Below are 23,682 nucleotides of genomic sequence, written 5' to 3' on the forward strand. Positions count from 1 at the left end.
CAAATAAATAAATAAAAACTGGAATAGGACAAAAAAGTATAAAGTTTGATTCAGATAATTATTTTTAGAGAGGATGTTTCTGAACAAATAACTTATCAAACCATAATTATGCAGGCCTGGCAGTAGTTGTGTACAAAATTACTGGTGATTTTATAGCAACTGAAAACCTTAAGCATTATTATCATCCTTTAGCAATCAAGAGAGATAGGAACACAGCATGCTCCTGTTTTTCCAATCTAGTACACTCTCATGATGGCAAAATTTAATTACTAGTTGCATTTCAAAATGCAAGTCTGAAAGCAGAAATGAGTGTCTCATGCTTAACAGAAGCTCCCAGTTACTATGCACATATACTTATCTGCCATAATAAAATATGCTCCCCTGCTTCCACTCATTTTCTCAGTTTTAGGGCAAAGTATGGAGAAGAGGCAACAGGCACCAAGTCTGACCTTTACATGGAAGAAGTGGGTGAAGGAAGTGAAGAGGGAGAAAGGAAGGAAGGAGAGATAGGGAAAGGGAAGGAGGGAGAGGGAGGGGAGATAGAGAGGGAGAGGGAAAAATTTAGGGCCAGGTGGTGGCAGCACATATCTTTTAATTCTAGTATTTGAATCTCTGTTAAGTTCAGCCTTGTCTAAAAGTGAGTACCAGGACACCTAGGGCTACACACAGAAACCCTGTCTTGAAAAACCAGAAGGAAAAAAAGAAAAGAAACTGAGGGAGCTAAATAAAGGTGAAGGCTTCAAGAAAAGGGTACCTCGATGCCTGGTGCAGCAGACTGACCTGGAAAGCCTAAGCTGTTCCTATGGTCAAGAGTCAGGTGACCTACATCTATCCCTCCTCAGCCTGCAAAAAGAATATACAAAAGAATATAACAAACACCTGCAAAACACTAGCCACAAAAATTAACTAAAAATGGAACTAAGTGGAAAAACTAGAGCAATACAACTCAAATGAACAAAACCATGGGTGTAACTCTCAATGACTTTGGTCTCCAAAATACATTCTTAGTTACAACCTCAAACGTACAACAAAGCAAAAACAAACAAAACTTGATCAAACTTCAATCTGTGAAAACGAGTCTATTGCCTGTGTTAAAGTGGGCCTACAGAATAAAAGAGATTATCTACAAATCACACATCTAACTATATTATCCCAATTCTATTGTTTACAACTTGACAATAAAAAGACAGCCTAGTGAGAACTGGGCAAAACACTCCCAGAGACTTGTGTCCAAAGATCTAAAATGGCAGACAGAACATAAACTACAGAATGACAGTGGACCCTGAGTGTGTAATCCCAGCATTCAGGAAGCCGAGGCAAGAGTACCTGCAGGCCCAAGGCATCCTGGGCTATATACACCTTGTCTCAAATAAAAACACAATCACCCAACCAAACACCACTGCCACCACTACACACAGCCACTAAGCTGGCTACTTAAGAGAGAGAGAGAGAAAGAGAAGGAAGGAGGAAGGAAACAAGGGTGTTGACAAGGATATTAAGAGACTGGAGCTCATATATTGCTGATGTTGTGCAGGGGTTTAGAAAACAATTGGAGATTTGGAGAATTATTATAACCTATCAGGTTCATGCCTAGATATATATTCAACCTAAAAATAGGTGTTCGGACAAGCATCTATAAGCAAGTGCTCATAGCAACATTATGTGCAATAACCAAAAGAATGCACACTGCTGGACGGAATCCATAGATGCAGAGGAGGCCCTTATCATGTATTATATACTGAAATGCTCTACTTCTGTATGACTGGCAGCACTGTATCTCACAGCAGTGATGTGTACAAGCACAGCACTGGTACCACCTAAGAGTCCTTGAGATAAAAGAACTTTTCTATTCCATTGCAATCTTCAAGGACCACAGCTGCATATACAGTAAGTACACTGCTGGTCAAAATGTATAAGAACTCACGACTTCATATCATCTACCACAACCAACATTAAGTGACTCTAAACTCTAAAGTTACATGTTATAAGCTAGATGTGGTGATACAGATCTTTAATCCCAATATCTGATAGGCTGAGGCAGGAGGACTCCTGCAAATTAGTCAAGCTTGAGCTACACAGCTAGTATTTGACTAGCTTTATATACCAAGATCCTATCTCAAAACAAACAGTAACAAAAGAGACACAATGTCCAAATTATTTAATCCAACTTTATTTACCAAATGACAGATTTAAATTAATTAAATGAAAGTTAAAAGTAAAAGATGTGTTCATCAGTGTGGTAATCTGAGTGAGAATGGCCTCCATAGGCCCACGTATTTCAAAGCTTGGTTCCTAGTCGGTAGAACAGTTTTGGGAAGGATTTGGAGGTGTGGCCTTGTTAGAAGACTTTAAAGCCAGACCCAGCTTGTCAGTCTATTTGTGTGTCTCTGTTTCTCTCATCTGGCTATCTCTTTGTGTGTGTGTGTTTCTCCGTCTTTTCTTTCCTCCCTCTGTGGCTCTTAACATGTTCAGCTACTACTCCAACATGCCACCATGGTCCCCACCATGATAGTCAGAAACTAATCCTCTAAAACTCTAAGCAAGCCCCCAATTAAATGCTTTCTTTTCTTCACAGCAATAGAAAAGTAACTAAGACAATAGTAATATTAGGTATCAATCAAATTCTACCAACCAAGACCAAGTAGATCAGTTGATCTCATAATTGTCACACTGATTCAGCATACGCACAAATGCTCACACACGTGCACACACGCACACACACACACAAAATTATACTCTACTACATCCATAAAAGACAAACAAATACATGAAATGTTTGTGTTATAAGTGGTATTATCAAGAAAATGGAGCTAAGGGCATAGGTTACTTACCTAGCATGGTCAGGTCCTAGGTTCAAACCCCAGCATCAAAAAAGGACAATAAGAGATGATACAGTTCTTATAGCCACTTTTTTCTTCCTCCCAGACCCACAAACTAGTTACAGCACAGGTTCTGCATTAAGTGTGTTAATTATGAAAAGTATACAAAGTACTGTGGTAACTAAGGCAAAAATAGTGCAGATAATAATTTCAGTAAATACTGTTTAATAAAATCCAGTTAATTTTTTTTACTATAATCCTTTTTTTATTATTTTCAGTTACTATTCTCCTTTTTTAGACAGGGTCTCACTATGTAGTTCTTACTGACCTGGAATCTACTACATAAACTAAAAGGGCCTCTAACTCAGAGATCAACCTGCCTCTGTCTCTGGAATGCTAGGATTAAAGGCATAAACCACCATGCCAGACATTTTTACTATAATCTCTTAATAGAACTTATCTGTTGCAAGGCACAAGTTAGGTGATTTGCATGTCATTAAATACTTGAGAGGCTGGCAAGGTGGCTCACGGTTTAAGAGAGAACTTGATGCTCTTGCAGAGAACCAGAGTTCAACTTTTAGCATCAATGTCAGGCAGCTCACAAGCATCTATAACTCGAACTTCAGCAGATCCAATGCACTCTTCTGGCCTCAAAAGTGCACATTCTCACTCATGCCCCCATAAATAAAATTTCAAAAGTAAAACCAAGAGAATTATTAGACTATGCATGTTTTCCTTTTTATTGCCATCTAATGATTAAAAAACAGTTCAAATACATGCAATTGAGAATAAATTGCTGAATCCGATCATGGGAGCTACAGGTTGTCTTCTTTAAAGTTAGGGGACAGAAAGATATCAGATTTCAAAATTTAAAATATCAGAATACGCACAAAGGGGGATGTAACACAAAGCTAAATACTAAATCCACTTATGTTTCATATGTGTATATATATATATTATATATATATTATATATATACGCAGACGTCTGTGTATATATAAACACACAGATACACACACACATATGTGTGTGTGTGTATATATATATATTTATTTATTTATTTAGAGACAAGGTTTCTCTGTGTAGTCCTCACTGTCCTAGAAATAGCTCCATAGACCAGGTTGGCCTTGAACTCAGATTTGCCTGCCTCTGGCCCACAAGTATTAAGATTGAAGGTGTGTGTCACCATCGCCCAGCTGTTTCAATGTATCTTAAACTGTATGAAGAAAGCAACCTTATATATTCTTTTGGGCACTCTTTCATTCAACTATAAAACATTAAATGAGATCAAGCGCAGAATTTTCTCAGTTTCTTTTAGGGGAGGCTTTGTACTAATAATGCCCCACAATCACAGATCTTCACCAGGAGTGAAGTGCAGTGTCCCAGGAGATGGGACGAGGATCTGATCCACAGGAGCTGGAGTTAAAGGCAGTGGTAAGCCACCCGTCATGGGTGCTAGGAACCAAACTCAGGCTGTCTGCCAGAACACTATGCTCTTCTTAATCACTGAGTCAGCCCCACAAATCACCCTTTCTATCACAGACATCTGTTAACTTGATTGTACCTGACTGGATGAATGCTTGGCACTAAAGCATCTTCTAAGGTTAGACACTTTGTATGAACACCCACAGGGAGGAGTCTGTAATTACAGAGCAACATCAGTAGTTCAAAGCAATGAATGGCTTTTTAACACATGGACTCCCAAACACCTATTTGCTGAATAACACCCTGACTTCCATGATAGACAATTTCCAGATAAATGAGAGAAAAAAATTTTTTTGCTTTCCTTCTGTGTTTGGGAGGGCATTGTATCTAGGAGGCTTAAGAAGAGCTTGTTTGATTCCATTAAGGAACAGAAAAGATCCATCTAAACTGAAAGATTTACAATACTTAGTTATTATTACCTTTAAATAGATTTGGGGACAAAAGAAAATGAAGAACTAATAGTAAAAAAGACAAATAATCTGGATCCTTGTCCCCCTGCATATTACCAGTGAGTGACATCTACTGTAAAGGCCACAAATAACAGGCTATCACTTCAGCATGTACTGTCCCATACACTATTGACATGCACTGGACAAGGAAAGTTATAGGATAAACAGCAACACTTCTTCATCATCCCACTCATCCATGAATATGGAATCCTATCTTCTGTCTCACATTCCTCAGTCAATAAAAAAGAATCAAAGAACCTTGTTATACATTTCATGGGAAAGCTCCTTCTCAGAATTATACAAGCCCAAACAGAATTCCAGAATTCTAAAATACAGATAAAACAATCTAAATATCTCAGCTACTGATATAAAACATATATACCATTCACGTAAAAATCAGATAAATAAAATTAATTGAAACCCAATACTGAATGGCTAAAAAGTTAAAATAAGGATTAAGCATAAGGCCATGGACAAGAACAATCAAGTAATTTACCTTCTTTGCAAGAGTTAAAGTGTCTCTGCCTCCTTCTCCTTATCTACCAAGCAGCTGCTCACTTCTCACCCACTTCTACCTGAGCTGAGGGAAACATCCTGGCTTGACAGCCTGGAAGCCTGAGGTGTGATGACAGAAAATGTCTCAACTAGGATCCCTCGAAGGAACACTCCCCAAATGAGACATTGTCTTTTTGAACTTTCTTCCTAGTCTTCATTTCTGTCCATTAAATTTTTTTTTCAAAATATCTTTTAAGATAAGAGTATCATTAAATACACAGCTTTGTGAGTTTGCTTCCCCAACCCTAACAGGCTGGGGAAAGGCACCTAAGCAAAGGACTGGTAAAGCAGTAGACCTGCAACATAAACCTCACACTGGTACACTGCTATCAAAATGTGCCAAAGTGCAGCGCAGATTTCCTAAAGAGAGAAGAGATCCAGCTCCACTCTTGGAAACCATTTGAACCTGGGGAAATCTTTTATAAACTGATCTTTACTAAAACTATAAAAATTATTCTCTCCTCTCAATGGCTTTTCTCCATCATTAAAAAGCCTAGAAGGAGCCGGGCGGTGGTGGCGCACGCCTTTAATCCCAGCACTTGAGAGGCAGAGGCAGGCGGATTTCTGAGTTCAAGGCCAGCCTGGTCTACAGAGTGAGTTCCAGGACAGCTAGGACTACACAGAGAAACCCTGTCTCAAAAAACCAAAAAAAAAAAAAAAGCCTAGAAGGTAAGTAAAAACTGGAAACTGAATAGCAAAAATACAGATTTTTAAATTCAAACGGTATAATCATGGACCAAACAAAAAAACTGGAAAAAAATATCTTTAAAAACCTAAGGAAGCCTCCTAGTAATCCATTCTTGTAATTCCTGAGTTTAAAAGGTGAAGGAGGAGAATCAAGAGGTTCAAGGTAGCCCCCTTGGCCACAAAGAGTAGCAGGCCAGACTAAGCGATGTAAGATACTGTTTTAACAACTCTAAAAAGGCTATGGGGAAAACAGAAACTAGCTAGAGAGGTAAGAAACTAGTTCCTGTTCCTTAGTACTGACCCAACTGTGGTCGTATTCTGTTACATTTCTACAGAGCCCCAGCCCAACGTTTATCTTTCAAATACACCTGACGTTTTTACACATGAAAGGCCTCTTAGATTTGGTTTAGAGTATCCAACAAGTGGGTAATTTAGGACTGGCCACGTGATTTGCAGACCGGCAGAGGCAACATTGGTTTAATACAGAGCCCGACAATACAGAGATGATAAAGAGATAGACAGACAAACAGAAAAACAGATAGAATTCAAAATTTTTCTCAGAAAAAAAAAAAAAAAAAGTCCAGTAACTTATGTATGCCAATGTCCTATCAAAGGTTCTTTCTAGTCTCCTGATTTGATTAACAGTAACTTTCAGGCCACTCTTTGAGGAGCCTTACCCCCATTCTAGAGCTCAGCTTCCTGCTCTACAGATCCTTCTCTGCTCACACCTAAATCTGTAATAAACCCTGTTCCTCATAAACTCTAACTTTGCCACAGGAAACCCAGAATCTATTGCCCACACCAGTTTACATTCTCCAACAGACCTAAAACCAAAATACAAGGCTAGTCTTTTAATCTACTAGCCAGATAGCCAACTGCAAAGTCCACAAACTTAGCATTCCAATATACACTTAATAGCTTTAACTTCAAAAACATCACAGTGTGAGCCACTGTGATGAAGTGCCACAGGGCTTGGTTTTGTTTGCGGTTACCTGTGGTGTTTTAAATAAAGTTGAATGGCTACTGCTTAAAGATGAAAAGGAACAGATGGTTGCAGACTCCCAGGAAGTCAACTCAACTGAAAAGGGTAAAAGAACTTCATCGAACGTGACACAGGCATGCTCCCCAAATCTCCGCCTAAGTAACTCATAAACACACACTCCCTCCCCCTGAAAAAGCGTTCTGAAAGGTTAAAAAGCAGCGACCCCACTGGTTTCTTTCCCTCGTCCTTTCTTAAGGGAAGTAGTAGGAAGCCCAGACACGGGCGAAAGAGACAGGCCGGAAGATGAAAAGCCAGAAAGCAGGAGTCTGAGCAACCGGCACTTTAAATAACCTCAGAAGTGTTTCCAACTTGGCATACACGAGGAGGGAGCCGCTGGGCTACCTGCGCAACCCGGAGCAACTCCGAAGTTCCTGAGCGGCTCCGGGAGGCGTTCCCAGGGCCAGGGGTAGCGAGGGAGCCGCTCCCGGGCCGCCCCACCCGAGCTCGCAGGGCCCGGCTCGCACTCACCTGGGTCGTAGGCCCGGCTTAGCAGCGCCCGAGCCCGGCCCCACAACGCCCGGACCCCCAAACGACCTCTGAGTCTCCCAGCCCCACGCCTCGGACCACAGCCCGAGCCCCAGCCGCGGGACGCGCCCCGTCGAGGCTCGCCCACCCAGGGCCCCGCGCGACTCCCGGAGGACCCCCGGCCGGAGCCCCGCCGCCTACCTGTCTTCACTCTTGTTTTTCTGTTTCTTCCCCATCGCTTGTCAGCGGCGCTAGTGGCCCCGGCCCCTCGGTTCGGTGTCTCACAGACCCACTCTCTCCCAGCTGACTCCAATGCCCGCTCGGCTCGGTCCCCCTCGCGCCGCCGCCTCTCGCACCCGGCTCTCCACAGACCCGCGCACTGGGACAGGGCACATATGGTGTGAGCCCTCAGTACGCAAGCGCATCGCCCCGCCGCCTCGGCGTGGGGACGCAGGGCGCGGCTCATCGAGAGCGGCGCTTCCGCTAGAGCGTCTCCAGTTGACCCGCCGGCCAGGTGGGAACCCGAGCGCCCCCTAGCCGCAAGTGAGCGCCGCGCACCGACATCCCGCAGCTCCCGGGTTCTAGAACCACGAGGACGACAATGAGGCAGTCCATTTTTCACGTCAGCACCCTTCCCGGGACTGGCATTCGACGCAGAAGAGGGACTGAAAATTCTCTCGTACCTACGAGGCCTCAGCTGCCGAAGTCCATTACAAGACCACAAGGAGCTTTCTGGTGGTGGCAGGACAAAAAAAAAAAAAAAAAATGAGATCCCCCTCAGAAACACTCATGAATTGTCAACTGTGTACATTTATTAAAGGAAAAAGACATAAGGGCACAGCGACCGATCCCCTAATATGAATCTTCATATGAGCAAGTTCTAAAAAAATTATGTGTTTAAAAAAGTCAGGAGGGACCGGGCGGTGGTGGCGCACGCCTTTAATCCCAGCACTTGGGAGGCAGAGGCAGGCGGATTTCTGAGTTCGAGGCCAGCCTGGTCTACAAAGTGAGTTCCAGGACAGCCAGGGCTACACAGAAAAACCCTGTCTCGAAAAACAAAAACTAAACAAACAAACTTAAAAACTAAACAAACAAAAAAAGTCAGGAGGGAAGATCCTGGAGTGGTGAAATTTTTTTTCATATGTTTCGGGGCTGTGTTACTAGTGTGAGTTGTGTACAAATTTATAATGCACTGTAAGCTACACAAAGGACATGAAGCTCCTCTGTCACTCAGGCACAAAATCAGGCTCTTTTCCTCATAGCTTTAAGAGCCCGGACGCGCAGCCAGTGCACGAAAAACTACAATTCCCAGCGTCCCTAGCGCCCATCCCTCCGGCCATTAGCCCACGTGAAGCGTAGGCTCGGAAGCCAGTAGTTCCGGGTGGCCGAGGATAGGCGATTCTCCGACGCTTTCGTCATTCGCCACCACCCTTTCCACCGGTGTCTCACGTTGTATCGCGAGAGGACTGTAGCCAATGAAAAGGCGGACTTGACAGCTCCTTCGCCGCCCTTAACAATTGCTGCGAGGTTGAAACCTCCGCGTACCTGGTCGGTATTCTTAATCTGCGGCTCCCTCTCTCCGTAGGCTTCACCAATAATCCAGGTACGGCAATCTAATCTCCGCGTCCCAATGTTGATGAAGGACACATCTTGGCTGGTGTCGGGGGGCGGCTGGGAGGGCCTCGTCTGAGCAGCTGTGGAGGCGTGGCGCATGCGCCCCAGATATGTGCACTCGCGTTCCCCGGAACTCCTCCACCGGTCCCTTGAGCTCAGGGAGTGGTGAAGAGTCGGCTGACAGGTACACGGGGATAGGGTTTCGGGTAGGAGTTTGTAGAGGAACAAATAGGTGTCATCCTCCACAGGCCATTGATAAGAATAATACTCGATTTGGTTCAATAAATAGAAAGTTATGGGGACCACTAAGCTATATCCTTACCCCCAGTCTAAAGGCAGTGACCACCACCGCCTAACCCAGAGAGTTCTCAGTCGCCTGTGTTCGCGTGAAGCTCCGAATTTAAACTTAAAGGTCTCCTCTGAAAACCTCAGGGATAAGCCAATACTATGCCCTGTTGATGGCAGATTCTGAGTAGCTGGTCTCGGATTCCTTCATCTAGTCTCTTCTGGAGAGTCACAATCTCTCTTTCCCAGGTTAGGGATCCTGGGAATACAGCTTCTTTTCAGTTGTATAGTATTTATGAGGAGCTGACAATTGGGGTTTAGAGGGTAGTTTAAGGTTGTTGTTGTTGTTTTTTTTTTTTTATGGTCTTAGGTAGCCCACACCAATCGCTCCAAATATATGCAAGTATGGTCACAAACTCCTGATCCTTAATGCTTCTGCCCTTGAGAGCTGAGGTTACAGTCATGAGCCACCATGTCCAGGTTTATTTTGTGTGTGAGTTGATTAGTTTAAGCTGTCAACTTGATAGAATAATCTACAGCACCTGGGAAGAAAGAATCAATGAGAAATTGGGTGGATCAGGTTGGCCAGTGGGCATGGCTCAGAGAGTAGGGATTGTCTTGGTTGCTTTAATTAATCTGTTCCCTGATTAATGTTGTTCCCCAACAGATGTTAGACACAAGTAGATGTGTGTGTATTTATTTTTCTATGCTTATGGCTGAATGAAATGTCTTCTGTTGGGAGTGCCTGCCTTAAGTCCTAGAAGTGATGGACCGGTCTGTTAGATGTTTGTGTCAGGTAATTTCTGAGGAAGTATACAAATGAAACTCCTTAAGGCAGTGTGCATGAAAAAAAAAAAGGCTTTTAAAGAAGCCAAAAGCAAGTTAGTACATTTAGGGATTTCCCTGGATTCTGGAACTATAGATGAGGTCTTTGATGGTTTACATCTTTATTGTGATTTTGGCAGGTGTTAGGGCCTACATGCTGAGTTAGTTCTAAGGCCAAAATGGTGTCTCCAACATGGTGTCTGTCATGTTAAGGTCTCAGACCCTGTTATAGAGACCCTGTCTTTAAAAAAATAACAAAACCCCCAAAGTGTAAACTTAAAACTTGTTTTGTGTGAACCCCCAGCACCAAGACCACTTGGGAAAATGGAAGGTAATGGATCCATCGACATGTTCTCAGAAGTCCTGGAGAACCAGTTCCTCCAGGCTGCCAAGCTAGTGGAAAATCACTTGGACTCTGAAATTCAGAAACTGGATCAGATCGGTGAAGATGAGCTGGAGCTGCTCAAAGAAAAGAGACTGGCGGCGCTCAGGAAGGCTCAACAGCAAAAACAAGTAACCTCCTGCCTACTCTCTGAAATCACTGTAATGTTGTACTCCTGACTGCACTGTGCAGTCATGTGACTTCCCCTCCTCACTTTGAGGATGTTCTGAATTCACATCTCCATCACTGTTGAATATTTGCCCAGAATAAAACATTAGGGAAGGTTTGACTAAGTCGATGATGTATAAAAGAGAGATTTAAATCTTCTCTTAAGTGGGCGGTGGTGGCGCACGCCTTTAATCCCGGCAGAGGCAGAGGCAGGCGGATTTCTGAGTTCGTGGCCAGCCTGGTCTACAGAGTAAGTTCCAGGACAGCCAGGGCTACACAGAGAAACCCTGTCTCGAAAAACCAAAATAAGTAAATAAATCTTCTCTTAGCCCAAGCTTAGGGTCCACTTGTCAGAAAGAAGTACAACGGTTCCGTGTGAGAAGATGTTTCTAAGTGTTAGACTGTGTGCATTTTTATTAGATTGTCTTGTCTTTTGTTGAGGGCAGGACAGGGTCAGGATCTCTCTGTGTAGCCATGACTGACCTAGAACTCACAGACATTACCACTTCTGTCTTCGAAGTGCTGGGGTTGAAGGTGTGAGCCAGCACCCCTGTTCTGTTTGTGGGTTTCATAGCCACTCAGTGACATGGTTGACTTGTCATACCCACTTACAAGAGAGAAAGTGAAGGCTCAGAAAGCTCATTAAAACCCTGGTCAGTTAATGCTGGGATAGGCGTTGCAACGGCTGCCTGCCTCTACTTTTTTTTCTAACCAACTGCCTGAAAGAGAATAAGCATGTATTTGAGGTGTCAAGCTTTGTGCCACAGGAAAGGTGGAAGGGGCTGGAAGAGTTCCCAGGCTTGGTTGACAAGGGCCCTGCCTCAGCTTGGGAAGCTGAACTAGATGTGAGGCTTTTCCCTGGCTCCTGACACCACATGGGTAGAATGCTTTTCCTCCTGAGGACTCTGCTCACTGTTGGCTGGTCTAGAAGCCTCCGCCTGTTTTGAAATCACCATCAGAAGCAGATAGGTTCCTAAGCTCCTGAGCTGCAGTAACTGCACTGTTCCCCAGGGTTGATGGGCTTTACTTCATGAGGTGGTTTGGTTTGGTTGTCTGTTTAGTTTTTGCTGTGGATAGGACATTATTTCTTAATTTTGAGATTGTCATATAATTCCATCATTTCCCCCCTGATTTTTGCTCCTTCCAAGACATCCCATATTCTCCTTCTCAAGTTCATGGCCTTCTGTTCTTGTTTATTGTTGTTACGTCCCTATATGTGTTTGTATAGACATGCATATTTCTAAATATACCATGCTCTGTTTGTGTAATGTTAATCGTGTGTACATTTTCAAGGCTGACCATTGGTAGTAGATAACTAGTTGGGGTGCTCTTTCCTGGAGAAGACTCTTTCTCCCGCTCTCAGGGATTCTTAGTTGCCTGTCAGAACATTATTTTCTGAAATGTAGAACCGAATGTGTGTGTCTTGGTGGTAGAGCTCTTCCCCAGCCTGCTTTGATTCTGGTTCAGTCCCTCACATCTCAAAATAAACAGAAAAACCCTTTTGTAATCACTTGGATCAAACAGTTCTGATTCTAGTAGTTTAAAGAGCATGTATGTGAAGTTAAATGGATGTTTTCATGTCATGTTTCTCAGGCCTAAACTCTGACTGTGAAACTTATAATGAAGCAGGTAAATGAACAAGATGCGAAACTGTCTTAATCAAACCCCTGTCGTAGAGACAGTCACTCCTGCCTAGAGACTAGGTCTGCACTGATGGCCACTGCAGTCATAGGAAACCGACTACTGAAAGGAACACCTGCTATGTGATAGGATTGATTTCATTACAAACTTACACAGTGATTAAGAGATGTAAAAAACATCAGTACCACTGAAACACATTCCAACTGTGTCTTGTTTGCTTCTCTTAAAATTAGGAATGGCTTTCCAAAGGGCACGGGGAGTACAGAGAAGTCGGCAGTGAGAGAGACTTCTTTCAAGAAGTCAAGGAGAGTGAGAAAGTGGTTTGCCATTTCTACAGAGACACCACATTCAGGTAACCTGGTTGTTCTTCTCTACTGTGACGAGACATTGCTGACTTAGAACAACTGAGGAGACTAAAAGGATAGCTGCCACATCATTGCATGTCGATGTGGTCACAGGTATTTTCATTGTTGTCAAGATTAACCTAAAGTCAGCAATGTGCAAGTAAATAAACCAGTCTGACTGGAAGTCAGTACTCCTGTGTAAATGGTTCATTGTGCTGAACTGTGGTTTCTCCATATAACTCCAAAGACATCTGGAAGTAAATACTTTTAATTGTTACCAAAACAATAGTTTGATATGCTGTGTTCTCAGGATGCTGGGATTAGAAGCTAGCAGCTTTCACAGTTGTTTGTCCATTCAGTCTTTGTCCTTGTGGTAAGGAGACAGAGGCTTGACCCAGTCTTTCATCGGAACTCTAGTTGGAACTGCCAGGTTTGGCGAGAAGTAATTTCCCTTAAGGCAGCCCAGTCTCTAAGGGGAGTCCCTTAGAAAGGGAAGTAGCACACCTCCCCCAGGTTATATTTTTGGAGGGAGAGAGAACTAAGGATTTGCACGTGCTCGGCAGCTGTCCTACAACTGAGTTTCAGCCTCCGCCAAGAGGTTATGTCTTAAAACAAAGGACTCTGTGTGTGTGTTTTCCTTCAAAACAGGCTAGTTACCAATCTTTAAAATTTGACAATTTAAGAATTAGTCAGATTTCAGAATTTTTAAAAATTAGAAAAGCTGATAACAACATGTAGAATAGCAGTATTCATTTACTGAGAATTAGCAAGGCGGAAGGCATGGAACCTTCTCCCTTTCCTTAAGTTTCAGCCCTGCCGCAGCTAGGATAAAGCGATCTACTGACACCAGCAGGTTAAGACCGATGGTATGTACACTTGCTTGTCTTACACCTTTCTCTGCCAGATGGTTACCTTTATGAAAGCAGGCTTTAACAAAAATGCTGACACACAGAGTGGAGGTCAAGTAAATATATCTGATGGAGGAGGCATGGAACCAGAGTGCTCACCTCCAAGCAGATCTGAAAACCAGAATTTAGACCATTCTATTGATTTTGTATACAGCACAGGGTAAGCTGGATACATCCATGAATGTGTGTTTGTCTATTGAACATTTATAGCAACCCTTTGAGATTATCATTTTCTTTCTTGTATGGAGAGGTGAAGTGACCCAGCTACTAGGTAATGGAGGAGTCCTGAATTCATGTTTTAAATGTGAGACTGTATACTTACATTACTGGTGCCTTGGTGGTTTTTAAGGTTTATTTCTTCTTCTTTACATGTATAAATACATGCTTTGCCAGCATGTATGTCTTTGTAACATACATGCACACAGACATCAGAAGATGGGATCAGTTGCCCTGGAACTAGAATCAGAAACAGTTGTGACCACCACGTGGGTGCTGGCAACTGAACCTGGGTCCTCTGCAAGACCAGCCAGTGCTCTTAATTGCTGAGTGTCTCTCTCCAGCCCTACTTCTGGATTTTTAAGTGTTTTGCCCCCCTTGGTAGATGTTTCATTTGTTGTTTTGTAGAGGTTTTTATTTGTTCGGTTTTTTTGTTGATGCTTAGTGTTTTTGCAGTGCTAAGAGAGTGAGCCCACAGCTTTATGCATGTCACAATTTTTATTTTATTTTATTAAGCACAGGGAGGATCTTGCTGTATAGCTCTGCCTAGCCAGGAACTCACAAGCATCCATCTGCTTCTGCCTCCTAAGGACTGGAATTGAAGGCTTATACCACCCTGCTAGATTTTTGAAAATGGGTTAACCCAGGCCTGGTGGTCTCCACCTGTACATTGATTGCTCTGTGAGATGGAAGGAGGCAAGGAAGGTGTCAGGGTTGAAGCTAACCTGGAAGTTCTTATCTCTTGTTTTGTCATTTTTGTTTTTTGAGACAGTGTCTGTGTAATCCTGGCCGCCCTAGAGCTAGCTCACTGTGTAGACCAAGCTGCCCCAGAACTAACAGAGATCTACCTTCCTCTGCCTCTGAGTGCTAGGATTTAAGGCAGATACCACTACACCTGATCTAATCTCTAAAATCTTATTATCAAACTACCTGGCAAAAAAGACCCAGCCAGAAGATCAAGATTAGACATCAAGGTTACAGGAAACTTACTTCACCCTACCTAGTTCTGGAGTTACCCTGGGTACTCAAGAATCACCTGTGTATCTCCCTTTTCCACCCCAGAGAATTTGACTCATCTGTAGTTTTTTGTTTTGGTTTGTTTTGTTTTTTTTGTTTTGTTTTGTTTTTGTTTTTGTTTTTTCGAGACAGGGTTTCTCTGTGTAGCCCTGGCTGTCCTGGAACTCTCTCTGTAAATCACAGAACACAGAAATCCACGTGCCTCTGCCTCCCAAGTGCTGGAATTAAAGGCGTGCACCACCACATATGTGAGTAGTGGTGGTGCACACCTCTAATCCCAGCATTCAGGAAGCAGAAGGGTGTAGAACTCTGAACTCAAGGCCAGCCTGGTCTAAAATGAGTTCCAGGACAGACAAGCCTACAAAGAGGAATCCTGTCTCGGATGAATGAATGAATAAATGAATGAATGAATGAAAGAAAGTAAAAATAAATAAGTAAATAAGATCCAACCCTAACAAACCCCTGTGCTAAAGAACCACTGATTATAAAAGATTGGCAGTCCATTTTAAAAAACACTAGCAGCTCGGTTTGTGTAAAACAGGTTTTAATTTAAAGAATGTCCCTTCCTCTTCAGTAGATGAGTTAGCAAAAAGAGTACAGGGTTGAAACTGCAGTTTACTGAGTTCAGTGTCTAGCCCGGGGGCAGAGGTGGAGGAAGAGAAGGGTCCCCACTAATACCACACCCTTCAGAACACACTAGCCATATTTAGAGAGTCAGTAACTTTTAACTGAAGAGCTTCCTGACAGTTAGATGGTTCAGGGAGGTCCTGGTGACTCCAGGTTTTAGTCCTGAAGGACACCACTGTATTTTTGCCTCTTGTGAGTTCTGTCAGCTTCAGGTCTGTCTTCCTTCATCCATAGGGGAACCAGGACCCTCTTTGTTTGTTTTTATCCTAAGTGTGACAATTCATAGACTCAACAGACAAACTGTGAAATGGCTGTGCAGGGCTGCTCTGTTTAGCTTTCACCTTTCTGCCTTAACTTCCAGGTGTAAAATACTAGACAGACATTTGGCAATTCTGGCCAAAAAACATCTTGAAACCAAGTTTTTGAAGCTGAATGTGGAAAAAGCACCATTCCTCTGTGAGAGACTGCGGATCAAAGTCATCCCCACACTAGCTCTCTTGAGAGATGGCAAGACACAAGATTATGTTGTTGGATTCACCGACCTAGGAAATACAGATGACTTCACTACAGAAACTTTAGAATGGAGACTTGGTTGTTCTGATGTTATCAATTACAGGTAACCTTTAGGAAAAAAAAAAAGAAAGAAAGAAAATAGACTGTTTTGAAACTATTCCTGGCTGGTAGTTTTAGAGTTTTGTTTTGTCTTTTAATGTACTTTTATTTTTATTTTTGTTTTTGTTTTTGTTTTTGAAGACAGGATTTCTCTGTAGTTCTGTCTGTCCTGGAACTCTCTGTGTAGACCAGGCTAGCCTTGAACTCAAGAGATCTGCCTGCCTCTCTCTGCCTCCTATGTGTTAGGATTAAAGGGCTGCACCACCACGTCTGTCTAGTTAACATTTATTGTATGAAATTAGAACCTACTGGCTAAGTTGTAAACAGCTTGGGAAAATGTTTCTCAAGGCATACGGCAGAGTGATCATACAGCAAAACCAAATTTACAGTTAAAGACAGGCTTAGAGGTAGCCTAGAAGTTTTCAATGTAGGAAATGTTACGGAAACTAATTTTAGAAGCCCAACGTGACATTCCAGAATAGAGTATCTTTGTGGGAGGGCACAAAGATTTTTCGTTTGTTTGTTTGTTTGTTTGTTTGTTAATTGTTGTTAAGAGATTCAACGAAGAACCCCTCACAAACTAGGCAAGTCCTCTGCCCCTAAGTTACAGCCTAAGCCTTACCTTCCCAGTTTATGACACACACACTAGTATGGGAGGCATTATATTGTGTAATTTCATGCTTTCAGAGCTGAGGTGACACCCAGGCCCTCACACATGCTAGCTGTACACTAGCCCTGAAGACTGTGGAAACAGCTTTACAGTAGACACTTGTATGGCTCATGTGCAGTCTCGAAATGCAAAAGGTTTCCCTGCTTATCTAACTCTGTAAAACAGTCCTATTTGGAAAACAATTAAAATCCAGCTTTCATTTTTTTTGTCCATGGCTTTTATCCCCTTCAATTGAAAATTACCACCTGTGTTCTGTGCCTAACACTTGAGAACAAACAAAGAAAGGGAAAAAGACAAGGAAAATTGTGTCTTTCAAAGCAGAAAATCTCACCTTTTCTTTCCCTGCTTCCCCTCTGGTCAATTTCTTGTTAATATTAACATAAATTAGCATTTATTCAACAACATGGAAGAGTCATTCCTAAATTATAGAAATCTATTTTTCTTTGTTAATATTAATAAATTAATGTTCATTCAACAAAATGTTATATTTTGAAATTATTTTAATTTTTTCTTTTGATTTTTGTTTTTGAGACAAGTCTTGCTCTACAGTCCAGTAATGTTAATCCTCCTGCCTCAGCCTCCCATTCCCACCCAGAATAATTTCAAGTTTTGATTAAGTTGCAAACTAGCAAAAGAAATTCTTACATAATCTTTACCATATTTCCACATTTTAAACTTACGTGCCAGATACATACCTATGAATTTTTTCAGAACTACTTGAATGTATTTCCTTTTTCTGATGTATATTTCCTAAGAATGGGACATTTTCTTGCATACCCCCCAGTGCAGTTACTAAAACAGCGGTGATGTATTTTATGGAACCTACTCAAATGCACCACCATCCTTTTTGTTCTTCATGTCTGAGAAATACGTCATGTTTAGTTTTTTCATTTAATTTCTGTAACAATTGGTAATTTAATTTGTAAGACTGACAGTTTTGCTGGGTAGTGGTATGCACCTTTAATCCCAGCATCTGGGAGACAGAGGCAGGCAGATGTCTTGGGTTTGAGGCCAGCCTGGTCTACAGAGAAACCCTGTCTCAAAAAAAAAAAAAAAAAAAAAACCCTGAGAGTTTGTAAAGGTATAAGCTAGCTAATTCCTCAGATGCTCCTAGTTTGAGTTTGCATATTTATCAGTGTCAGACTCAGATCTCATGACTAGTTTCTATAGGAGAATATCCGCGCTCTCATTTCTCATACATCATGTAGCATTTTCCCTATTTTGTGGTATGGCGCTAGGTCAAACACTGGTCTTCATGCTAGGTGGTAATCAGGGTTAGGAAAGCTTATAGTTTATTCTTTCTGTAGAATTGGCTGTGTTTCTAAGAAGTTATGCTTTCTTTTGACGAAAAATGATACTTTTTTCTATTTACTGATTAATTTATTTGTTTGTTTAGAAAGAGCTCTCCCTATATAAGCCATATCTCCCTATATAAGCCATACGGTCCTTAAACTCACAGCCCTTCCTTAGTCTCCTGACAGCTGGAATTATAGCACCTACACATACACACAAAACTCTCTCTGTCATTTATTTCTGTAGCATCATTGATTTATGCTGATTCCAGGGCGATAATAGTTCATCCCATGAGTCTGTCAATATGTGTAGAAATGTAAACACTGAGGTGCTACACAGGAAGAATCACAAGACCCAGCAGGCACGGGTTCAGCACAGCATCAGTGCACCCGAGACACACTTTTCTTTCCGACCCAGCATGCAGAGGGCCAGGGTCCATCTCTACTCTAAAGAAGTTTATTATAATGATCATGATAACCAAGAAACTCAAAACATTGATCTAACACAGTTAGATAGTATGTGAAACTATTAACTTAATATTAATGCTTTTTAATAGTCTAGCATCCTGAGTATATTAAATCAAAAAGAATTAAATGCTCTTAACCTTTGTTTCACTTTTAGTGGAAATTTAATGGAGCCACCATTTCAGAGCCAAAAGAAATTTGGGACAAACTTCACAAAGCTGGAAAAGAAAACTATCCGAGGAAAGAAATACGATTCCGATTCTGATGATGATTAGACCATGCCGTACTTTAAAGCCTTCTGTCTGTCTGTCTGTCTGTCTACTTCATAGTTAAGCGTGTTTTCTAAATTCCACTGATTTCAGCCCATTGACCATCTGATACTCTTATCCCAGCATATACACTGTTTGACCATTTTGTCTGCGGTCATCATGTATAACTTGAGAGAAACAGATATTTTAAATTACCTGGGAAGGGTCTGAATTCTCTATTTTTGTGATTGATTTTATCGTAACGTGATTCTTCTATCTTTAAACCACTCACACTTCTGTTTTTAATCTCCTGCATTAGAAATAGAAATTCCTCCAACTATTCTAAGACTTCATGAGTGCTGACTGTACACCAGTTTGAGTACCATCCCCTGGGCACCACATGCACTTGTCAGTGATCCCCTTCATAGAATGGGTTTCAGGAACTATTAAGAGTTACCCATCTATTCTGGATACAACATGTTGAATCTGCTGATAGCAGAAAACTCAGGTTGTGAGCACGTTGCCTTATTTAAAGGATCCTCATGGCTTACGTACATGCCGAGATGAGTGAAAATGTAATTGAAGAGACAGTTTTTTTGAGTGGCAGCATAAGGAACTCCATTGGCTGCTCAGGAAAACAACTTCAGCAAAGGTGAAAATTATTTTCTAAATCTGGAAACTGCGAGCATATAGCAAACAAAAACATTTAAAAAAAAAAAAAAAAAAAAAAAAAAAAAACAGGTCTTGTGCTTAGTATGAACAAAAAGAATTTGATACCCAGAAATAAATAAGCCTTGGTAAGAGAGAGTGTAGCACCATCTATTTGGATGGCTCAGTGTAGAAAGGCACTTGCTACAAATTTTGGGGGCTGGACCCATTGGTGCAAGGAAAGAAATGATTCCTGAAAGTTGTCATCTGACATATACACACAGTACAGGAAATACAAATGAATTGAACTAAAAGTGTCTTGGGATTTGAAGGCCACCTAAAACAAAAAAGAACACAAAGGGGCTGGGGAGAAGGCTCGGCATTTAAGAGCACTTGAGTTGGATTCCTAGCACCTACAGAGTGGCTCACAGCCATCCATGAGCACCAGTTCCGGGAGACTCTGATGCCTTCTGACCTCCAAGAGCACCAAGCACACTTCTACATGCATGCAGGCAAAACTTGCATACATAAAATAAGGGGTATCTAATTTTTAAAAGGCCAAAATCTAAGATGAAAACATCAAACCTATTCTGATAAGTTGAGAGATGCAGCAGAAAAGATTCAAGTAAAAGCTGAAATGGCTAACTATGAAGAACTCTATACTAATAAATCCTGAAAATGGACAAATTCCTAGAAAGAACAGCTAAAGTATCTGAGAAATAAATTTGAGCAGGAGTCAAGAGAGATGGCTCGGTGATTAAGAGCACATGCTATTCGTGCAGAGGACCCAAGTTCAGTTCCTAGCATCCATGTCAGGTGGTAGCTTACAGCCACTTAACTGCTTGTAACTCAACCTCCGTGGAACCTGAGGCTCTCTCTTGGCCCCAGCAGGCACCTGTGTACCCAAATACAGACAGATGTCTTCTGGGTTAGATGGTAGGTAGGTAGGTCCAAAGCTGCCTCTATGACAGTGAGAGAATTGGAAAAGTAGTGTGTATTCTAAAGAGAGATGAGAAGTGACTCAGAAATCCACAAAGATGGGAAAGTCTAGTGATGACCCAGAGAAGCCAAGCCGAGCACATTGTGCTCAGTGGTCAGGGGTTCCTTCAGGTAAGCCAGGCTGTCCTGGTGAACTGACATCCCTACCTTCCAGGAAGCCAGACAATGCTCGGACCCAGATGTGGGCCTTCCAGTGAGTCTGCTGTAGAGAGGAATCCCATTTGTCTTACTGTATAACTGAGAAGGCAGAATCCAGGCACCACCCTGAGAGGGAGCTGAGCCACACTGGGAGTCTGAGATTGGAATACAGCCACCCAGCGGTGAGCCTACATGTAGTCAGCCATGGTTCCTAATGACAACCTGGGAGATGGTTATGGAGAATGGGAGGGCTACATACAAGAGACAAGTTAGGGCAGTACAGTCCACAGGGAAAAGCCCTGTCCTGAATGCTGGGAGCAGATTACATCAAGAATAAATGTGGACTTGTGTATCCTTGCCCCTAAGGTCAGAGGGTTGACTAGCCAGTGATGTTATCTAGGTAGCAGTATGGCCACAGATCCCGAAGACTGCAGCTCCAACAGGCAAGCTGCCATAGCCACATCCTTCCAGCAAGACAAGGAACTGTGATGTCTTGGTTGTTCCCTCACTCCCAATGCACTTGGGAAACTTCACAGCAGGACATCAGCCACTTCTGAGGCTAGAATCTAAGAATGAAAGCCCACAGGCTGCAGAGCAAAGTGTGGCCAGTAGAGGGAGCTACTACATAAAGAAGGGAAGCTATTCAAGTGGAGCTAGGTCCTGTGGGAATCTGACACTTACCCAACAGGGCTTAATCATAGAAAAGAGCCCTGGAGGTCAACAACCCTCACCAACACCAATCACAATCAGGCCCTGAAACGCCCCTGGCTCTTCTTTCTCTGACCTTCTGGCCTCCCCTTGTATTTAATTTTTGTTCAACTCACAGCGATTCTTTTGTCCTAGTGTTTCTTTTGTCCTAGTGTTATTCAGCTTTTCATGGAATCATTAATTTTGATTATGCATTTTTTTCACTATCTAGCGATCTTACTGTTTCTTGTGTTCCTCTCAACTAGACTTTCAGCAGTATTTGACTTTGTCTTACTGGGGATAGTCTTTACTTGTTTGTTGTTTTAAAGACGCATGTTTTTATTTAGTCCTTTATTTGAGGGGGAAGGTTAGGACAGAGACTCTCTAAATAGCCCTCTGTAGACCAGGCTGGCCTTGAATTAGAGATCTGCCTCCGGAGCACGGGAATTAAAAGATTGTGCCACCATCCATGCTCATGCTCAGCTGGGTTCCCTTCTGAATATTTATCTAATTTTGATTTTGAATTTAATTATTATTGAAAAATCTGGAATTTTTATTATCATGTATTTTTTCTATTCTCATCCTTTTCCTTCCACGATATTCTCTATCCCTCCTCTTTAGCTTTTGATTCATTTAATATTAATTCTCTATTTACCTTCTTTTCTATCTCATTCATTTGCTATTGCTACATTTACCCTAAATAATTTTTAATTTGTAACATTGTAAGTAACAAGTAATATTACATGTTACTTACCATTCTCTGTTTAATGGTCAGTGTGATATATTCGTGAACTTTATTTTAGGAGCATTTCTATATTTGGCTGTTACTGTTACAGTAGTTCCCTTTCTCCATACTGGGTGGTAATAGGGACTGAGCCCCAAGAGCAGGTTGAATACTAAGATTTGCAAGTAAAACCAGGAGAGAACCAAACCAAAGATGTGCCAATTTTATCAAAGAGACACCAGATATATGGGATGTGAGTGGAAGCAAAATAACATGATTACCAAGACTGTAACTGTGTATTCATTAGTTTTAAAAGGTGGAAGATTTATGCCATCAGAAAAGGAAGCAGAATGGAATTGTTTTTAACAGTTTTTACATTTGTGTGTGTGCATGCATGCATGTGTAGAGGTCAGAAGACAATTTTCTACTATGTGAGTTCTTTTTTAATGTATATGAGTACATGTCACTCTTCAGACACACCAGAAGAGGGCACCCATTACAGATGGTTTTAAACCAACATGCCGTTGCTAGGAACTGAACTCAGGAGCACTCAGCAGTCATTGCTGTTAACCACTGAGCCATCTCTCCAGCCCCAGACTTGTGATTTCTAAGGGTTAAACTCAGGTCATCAAGGTTGGCCCAGTAGGTAAAGGTACATGCTGCCATGCCTAACAACCTGAATTTGATCCCCTGAATTTCTATAAATGCCAGGCATAGAAGTCCTGGATCAGTAATCACAGTGTACCCCTAGGGTCAGAAGTAGATAGGGGACTCTTCCAAATTTGTTTCCAGCTACCCTGTACACACTGGTGAAGAAACCCTTCCTCAAACAAAATAAAAAAGGGAAGGCCAAAACCCAATGGTTGTCCTCTGAACTCCACATGAGTGGGCACGTGCTCACCACACCCACACATAAAAACATGCATGCACACACAAAAACACACAAAGTTTCCTTAACTCACCAAGGCCAAAAAAAAAAAAAAAAAAAAGCCAGAGCCAAATGCCAAAAGTAGTTAAGGCCACAACAACCAAAGAAGTTACAGGTCTATTTACTTAATGAACATAGGAAAGTCCTCCATAAAATACGTGCAAAGACATGTTGAGGAGATATTAAGATCAAATGCCATAACCAAGTTGGTTTCATCTGAAGGACGAGAGGTTAAGATGGAAAGATAGATAGATAGATAGATAGATAGATAGATAGATAGATAGATAGAGATGTTATTCCCCATGGGCCTGAGGAAATGGCTCCGTGGTTAAGAGTGCTCATGGCTCTTGCAGAGTACTCTGCTCTGGTTCCCAGCACCCACATCAAGTGGCTCACCACCTATAACTAATTCCACGGGATGTGACACGCTATGGAACTTCGAGAACATTTGCATGTATATGGTGCACATAAATTTACACAGCCTCACATAGATACACATGATACTGAAAAAAATTGCTATTCTACACACACACACACACACACAAAAAAAAAAAAAACAGTATTAAAGACAAAAATCGCATGGTCAGCTCCACAAACACTGGAAAGGCCTTTGACAAAGTTCAGCATCCTTTGCCTGGTAAAAAATCCAATGACACTAGGAAAAAAAGGAGCATAACACCATGCTACAAGTGGTGTATGACAAACTTAAAAGTTGACATTACACTAAACAGGAAGAACATCT

At 41.9% G+C, this 23,682-nt stretch overlaps 2 protein-coding genes across 3 annotated transcripts in view; one reads left to right on the forward strand and one right to left on the reverse strand.

The window, feature by feature from the left end:
• Eif5b (eukaryotic translation initiation factor 5B) overlaps positions 1–8,078 on the reverse strand; it is a 55,736-nt gene extending 47,658 nt beyond the window's left edge. The window contains exon 1 of the mRNA XM_034521441.1: positions 7,704–8,078. Coding sequence (XP_034377332.1) covers positions 7,704–7,738 — 35 coding nt within the window. The 5' untranslated portion in view covers positions 7,739–8,078. The remainder of the gene's footprint in view (positions 1–7,703) is intronic.
• Positions 8,079–8,951: 873 nt separating this feature from the next.
• Txndc9 (thioredoxin domain containing 9) lies at positions 8,952–19,156 on the forward strand. Of its 2 annotated transcripts, none has more exons than XM_034521074.1 (5): positions 8,952–9,105; positions 10,531–10,739; positions 12,651–12,769; positions 15,891–16,145; positions 18,726–19,156. In XM_034521074.1, the coding sequence occupies exons 2-5, from the start codon at positions 10,551–10,553 to the stop codon at positions 18,841–18,843; spliced, it is 681 nt and encodes a 226-aa protein (XP_034376965.1). In that variant the 5' UTR covers positions 8,952–9,105; positions 10,531–10,550; the 3' UTR covers positions 18,844–19,156. The 2 variants fall into 2 exon arrangements, with proteins under 2 accessions (XP_034376965.1, XP_034376966.1); XM_034521075.2 differs by lacking the exon at positions 8,952–9,105 and adding an exon at positions 9,165–9,300.
• Positions 19,157–23,682: the final 4,526 nt, after the last annotated feature.

The sequence above is a fragment of the Arvicanthis niloticus genome, chromosome 17 (assembly GCF_011762505.2).
Source record: "Arvicanthis niloticus isolate mArvNil1 chromosome 17, mArvNil1.pat.X, whole genome shotgun sequence".
Lineage (NCBI taxonomy): Eukaryota > Metazoa > Chordata > Mammalia > Rodentia > Muridae > Arvicanthis > Arvicanthis niloticus.

What these genes read in the sequence shown, in the direction of transcription:
- Txndc9 (XM_034521074.1), top strand. Translation starts at nt 10,551, where the DNA reads ATGGAAGGTAATGGATCCATCGACATGTTCTCAGAAGTCCTGGAGAAC. An exon ending in AGGCTCAACAGCAAAAACAA is followed by an intron (nt 10,740 to 12,650) that starts GTAACCTCCTGC and finishes TCTTAAAATTAG; the next exon opens with GAATGGCTTTCCAAAGGGCA. An exon ending in TCTGATGTTATCAATTACAG is followed by an intron (nt 16,146 to 18,725) that starts GTAACCTTTAGG and finishes TTTCACTTTTAG; the next exon opens with TGGAAATTTAATGGAGCCAC.